The 5,640-nt window shown below is 49.5% G+C and overlaps 1 protein-coding gene across 1 annotated transcript; it reads left to right on the top strand.

The window, feature by feature from the left end:
- The first annotated feature begins 1,640 nt into the window (after positions 1–1,640).
- On the top strand, positions 1,641–2,675 carry LOC112795148 (uncharacterized). The gene has a single exon (XM_025837099.1). The coding sequence runs from the start codon at positions 1,641–1,643 to the stop codon at positions 2,673–2,675; it is 1,035 nt and encodes a 344-aa protein (XP_025692884.1).
- The last annotated feature ends 2,965 nt before the right edge of the window (positions 2,676–5,640 follow it).

Here is a 5,640-nt window from a genome sequence, read left to right on the forward strand (position 1 = left end):
GGGGGTCACTCAGAAACCCAGGGAACTGACCAGGAAGTTCCTAGATAGGTTCAACGACAAGTGTCTGGAGAATCGACAGCCTCACGGACTCAGTCGCCAACCTATGCCAAACAAATGGGCTACTGAACGAGGACTTCAGAAAGTACCTCACAACCAAGCCCATATGGACCATGCAGTAAGTCGAAAGTGTAGCCAAGGAATACATCAACGACGAAGAGGTTAGTTAGGTCGTAGCAGCCAATAAACGGCTGCTCTCTAACCCGCCAACCCGGCAAAACCCTCAAGTCAACAGGCACAAAGAAGCTCCCAGGGACGTCACCCTGAACAAGTTACCCAAGCACCCACGGGTAGGAAGGTTCACGAACTACATGCCACTTACGGCGCCCATAGTGGAAGTCTACCAGCAAATTGCGGACAAGGGAATCTTGTCCAGACCTAGACCGTTGAAGGAGAGAATGGGAGGCAACAAGAACCTCTACTACAATTACCACAAAGGATTCGATCACAAAACACAAGACTGCCTCGACCTTAAAGACGCCTTGGAACAGGCCATCAGAGAGGGAAAACTGAGCGAATTCTCCCGGCTCATCAGGGAACCGAGGAGGCGGGAAAGGGAACGCCCCGAGGAAGACCGAAGCCGAACTGTTAAGCCAAGACAAGAACCCACAGGGGATGCCGGTAACCCCCCAACTTTCGGTCAACATCATGGTCGGGCGCGACAGCCCCCGCAAATCCAAGTCGGCAACAAAAAGGGATACCCACGTACTCTCCATCTCGACAGATGGTCCCACCGCCAGCAAAAGGCATCCCACAATATCCTTTGGCCCAGAAGATAAATGGTTCAATGGCCTCCTTGAAAACCCCCCTATGGTAGTTACAGCAATGGTCACAGGACTGGTTAGGCGCATCCTTGTCGACACAGGAGCCGACTCTAATATCTTATTTAGAAACGTGTTTGACGCCATGGGACTCAAAGAATCCGACCTCAAAAATCACCAACATGGAGTCATGGGACTAGGCGATAACTACATCAAACCCGATGGGACGATCTCTCTCCCAATCAGCCTAGGAACCGGTGACGCCAGGAAATCGGTTATGGCAGACTTTGTGGGAAATTTCTGGGGTTCATGATAACATAAAGAGGGGTAGAAGCCAATCCGACAAGTGCGAAGCCGTTCTTAAGATGACAAGCCCTGGGTGCATCAAAGATGTGCAAAGGCTCACCGGGAAGCTCACGGCTTGGTCTCGGTTTCTCGGAGCCTCGGCTAAAAGGGCCATCCCATTCTTCAACCTAATGAAAAAAGAAATCAACTTCGAGTATACCCCAGCATGTGAAGAAGCATTCAGCCATTTCAAGAAGATACTCTCGCAACCTCCTATACCTTTATTTGACCGTGACTACGCAAGCAATGGCGGGAGTCCTAGTCCGGGAAGAGGACAAGGCTCAGCACCCAATATACTTTATCAGCAAAATACTCCAGGGCACAGAGATGAGATACACCAAGTTGGAAAAACTGGCCTACGCTCTACTGATCTCATCTAGAAGGCTAAAGCAATATTTCCAAGGGCACACAATCATTCTAAGAACCGACCAAGCCATTCGACAAGTCCTCCAAAAACCTGACCTGACAGGGTGAATGATGGCATGGGCAATAGAGCTGTCCCAATATGATTTGCAATACGAGCCAAGACAGGCAATCAAAGCCCAAGCAATGGCAGACTTCCTTGTAGAAGTCACAGGGGAGACTCCCGACACACCGAACACACGGTGGAAACTCCACGTTGACGAAGCATCCAACCAAACATTCGGAGGCACCGGGATCATCCTCGAAAACTTGGCAGGAATAGCCTACGAGCAATCCATCAAGTTCGAGTTCCCGGTCTCCAATAACCAGGCCGAGTATGAAGCGCTGATAGGGGGATTGATACTATCCAAAGAAGTCGGAGCATCAAAAGTGGAAGTCAGTAGCGACTCCCAAGTCGTCATCTCCCAAGTAAACAATAATTACCAAGCCAGGGACGCGCTGCTACAAAAATACTTGGAAAAGGTAAAAGAGCTATGCAAAAGCTTCGAAGAAGTCACAATCCAGCACGTCCCAAGAGAAAGAAACGCTCGAGCCAACCACCTTTCCAAGCTCGTGAGCACCAAACCTGGAACGGGGAACAGATCTCTAATCCAAGGGCTGGCAACGGAACCTGTAATCGTCATGTGCACAACCCAGGTGCCAAATCCACCCTCATGGATAGACCCCATCTCCCGATATCTAGAGCATGCGAAAACACCCGTAGATGAGAAGGAAGCACAACCTATTAAGAGTGAGGCCTCCAAGTATACAATCATACAACGGCAGTTGTACAAAGGATGGCTTCACCAGCCCCTACTCAAATGCCTACACCCCGACCAGACGGACTTTGTCTTAAGAGAAGTCCATGAAGGGTGCTGTGGTCACCACATCGGGGGAAGATCTTTGGCAAGAAAGATCATCCGGGCAGGATACTACTCGCCTACAATAATGTCGAATGCCCAGGAGTTCGTGAAAAAATGTAAAAAATGTCAAGAAAATGCCAACTTCCATAAAGCACCTCCCGAGGAGCTCAATATAATAATGGCTCCCCGGCCTTTCGCCCAATGGGGAGTCGACCTCTTGGGGCCATTCCCACCAGGACCTGGGTAAGTGAAGTACTTAATAGTGGCCATAGATTACTACATCAAATGGGTGGAAGCAGAACCACTAGCCAGCATATCCGCAGTAAATTGCCAAAAGTTTATATGGAAACAAGTGGTCACTAGATTCAGGATCCCGGAGACCGTCATATCAGACAACGGGACATAATTCACTGACAAGAAGTTCAAAGGATTTCTAGAAGGACTAAGGATCAAGCAGAAGTTCTCCTAAGTCGAGCATTTCCAAACCAACGGCCAGGTCGAAGCGGCCAACAAAGTCATCCTAAAGGGGTTAAAGAAGCGACTTGAAGGGAAGAAGGGCTCATGGGCAGACGAGCTAGCCTCAGTCATGTGGTCGTACAGAACCACCCCCAATCATCTACCAGTGAAACCCCCTTTCGACTCACATACGGGGTCGACGCGGTCATCCCAGTCGAAGTCGGGGAACCAAGCCCAAGGTTACTCCTCGGAGGAGGAAGTGAGGCGATCGAAAAGGACCTGGCCGACGAGACGAGGCAAATGGCATACCCAGAAGAAGCAGCAATAAAGCAAAGAATAGCCCTAAGGTACAATGGCAAAGTACTGAAGAGAAGCTTAGGAGAAGGCGACCTGGTCTTATGACGTAACGACATAGGACCACCAACCCCAGGAGAAGGCAAGCTAGCCACAAACTGGAAAGGACCTTATAGAGTAAAAGAAGTCCTTGGTAAAGGAGGCTACAAGATAGAAAAATTGGATGGAAATGAGGTGCCGAGAACATGGAACATGGAAAACCTCAGGAGGTTCTACTCGTAAGAAGGGGCGACCACACGACCTGGCAACCTCAACCCCCCTCCTATGTTCCACCTTTACATTCTCCTTTTATGTCTCTCTTTTCTACAATCATATCATTTTCTTCTATTATCTTTCACTTAATTACGCGTTACATTATTTCCTTGTCTCAGAATCCTAACAATTTGATAAGTTTACTTTTTGCAAGTCTCAAATCAGAATAACAAGCGAGACAAAAAAGGCGAACGGTCAACCCAACGGAAACCCGGGACTGATCACCCCAGGAACCATAAGGGACCAAAAGAAAACTAATCGGCTCAGATAAGCAACAACAAATAAATACCACGATAACGGTAAACCAAAAGGCCGCGACGGCCCGAGCAAACAAAGAGTAAAAGCAAAGCCACGACGACCCGAATAAAACCAACAATAACCAAAACGGCAGTCTTAAATATAAGCAAAAAGAAAAAGTATTCGGTACAGCCAAAGGGCGCCTCATAATAGGCCCCAGAATAAAGAACAAGTTACAAAACAAAACAAAGAGCAAAGGAAATCGGGAAATATCCATCCAAGCGCTTAAAGAATATCAACAATCTTCCCGCCCTCCACAGTCTTCATCGCGCCAACTTGGGAGAGGTCAAGATTGGGAGCCAGCACGACCACTTGCAGCTTTATCCCCTCCTCAGTCAGCTTAACGGCCTCACGAGCCCCCTTTGCAAGCTCCTTGTTCCTTTTCTTCAGGGCAGCCATCTCCTAAGAAGTAGCCTCCGCCGCGCTCTCCGCCAACTTTAGCTTCTCCTCCAACTCCTCAACCCTTTTCTTCATGGCAACAGTCCCACCACGGGAGGTATTCAGATCCTTCATCAAGCCATATCCCGATCCACCAGCCTGTTAATCTCTTTAGCATCCTCCTCAGCCTTCTTCTCCTGCTCAGACAACTTCGTCCTCAGAGACTCCTCCCGAGATTGTGAGTCCGTCAGATCTTTTGGGAGTTCCGAAGCTTTACCTCCATAGCATGATAGTTGCCCAAGACAGGCTCCACCTTCTTGGCGATAGCAGTGGCTCGGAGAAGACTACGGTAGATCCACCTGGCCTGCCCGGAAAGGTCGGCCTCATGGAAAAACTCCTCGGTGCCGGGGAGCAACTGGGACTCGATAAAACCCCAGCATCGAAGTTTTTCTCCATAATCGAGAGCGCCTTCCCGGTATCTCGCTTCCTTTTCTTGGGATTACCCACAACCTTCAGCTCATCATCACCAAAACCAAAATCCTCTTCAAAAATTTCCGTCTCCACACCATCGGACCCAGCAACCTTCTCGGGAGGAACAACTTTCTCCGGATGAGCCTGGTCGGCCCCGTCCGCCTGACCACTGGCCTCCCCGGTCTCCCCTTGCTCCTGACTTGCTGTAGGAGTCGCCGGAGAGTCATCCTCACCCTCTTCGTTCCCCTTGATTAGATTCATCAAGTCAGCCAAAGTCTTCTTTTCCTGCCAGCCATGGAAACTGCGAATAAAGAAAAAGAAAGAAAAGGTGTCAACAATAGAAAATCAAGAAATAGACGAGCTCAAAGGAAAAGGAACCCACCAACATACGACCGACCGGCCTCCCGGTCCCCTATCACCATACGGGGATTAAGGTTCTTCTCACAAAAAATGGCCAACAGAATATCGGCAATATTGCGATCTTCCGGGCTCAGCCAGTCATAAGATACCTTTATAAGATAGTCGGACCCCGCCCCAAAACTCCAGTAAGTCGGGATCCGCCTAGAAGGGTTCGTGAGCAAGAAGAGGTAGAGGAAGACATTCACTGAGATTGGAAGCTCCAGGTACTCGCAAACCATCTCAAAGCACCGGATGGAGGCCCAACTATTCGGATGAAGCTGTGACGGTGCAACATCGTAGCGATTTAACAAACCCATAACGAAAGGAGAAAAGGGCAGACGACGCCCCAAGGTCGTGAACATGGGCTCGTAAACCCACAACCAGTCAACAACTCGAGGGGAAGCCAAGTTCTTTTAGCAGACACGCTCTCGACCAGCAGGGACATAGACTTGATAGAGCGCCTTCTCGGGACCCCCTCCACACAGGAGCCCTGACTGTCGTAATTTATGGAGCCCCTCCTTGGTAATCCTAGAAGGAGTATCCCTCACGTCAGAGGAAACCCAGGCGTAGTGGTCGACAAAGTCGGCTAGAGGGTGCTGAGCCTG

This window comes from Arachis hypogaea, chromosome 4 (genome assembly GCF_003086295.3).
Source record: "Arachis hypogaea cultivar Tifrunner chromosome 4, arahy.Tifrunner.gnm2.J5K5, whole genome shotgun sequence".
NCBI lineage: Eukaryota > Viridiplantae > Streptophyta > Magnoliopsida > Fabales > Fabaceae > Arachis > Arachis hypogaea.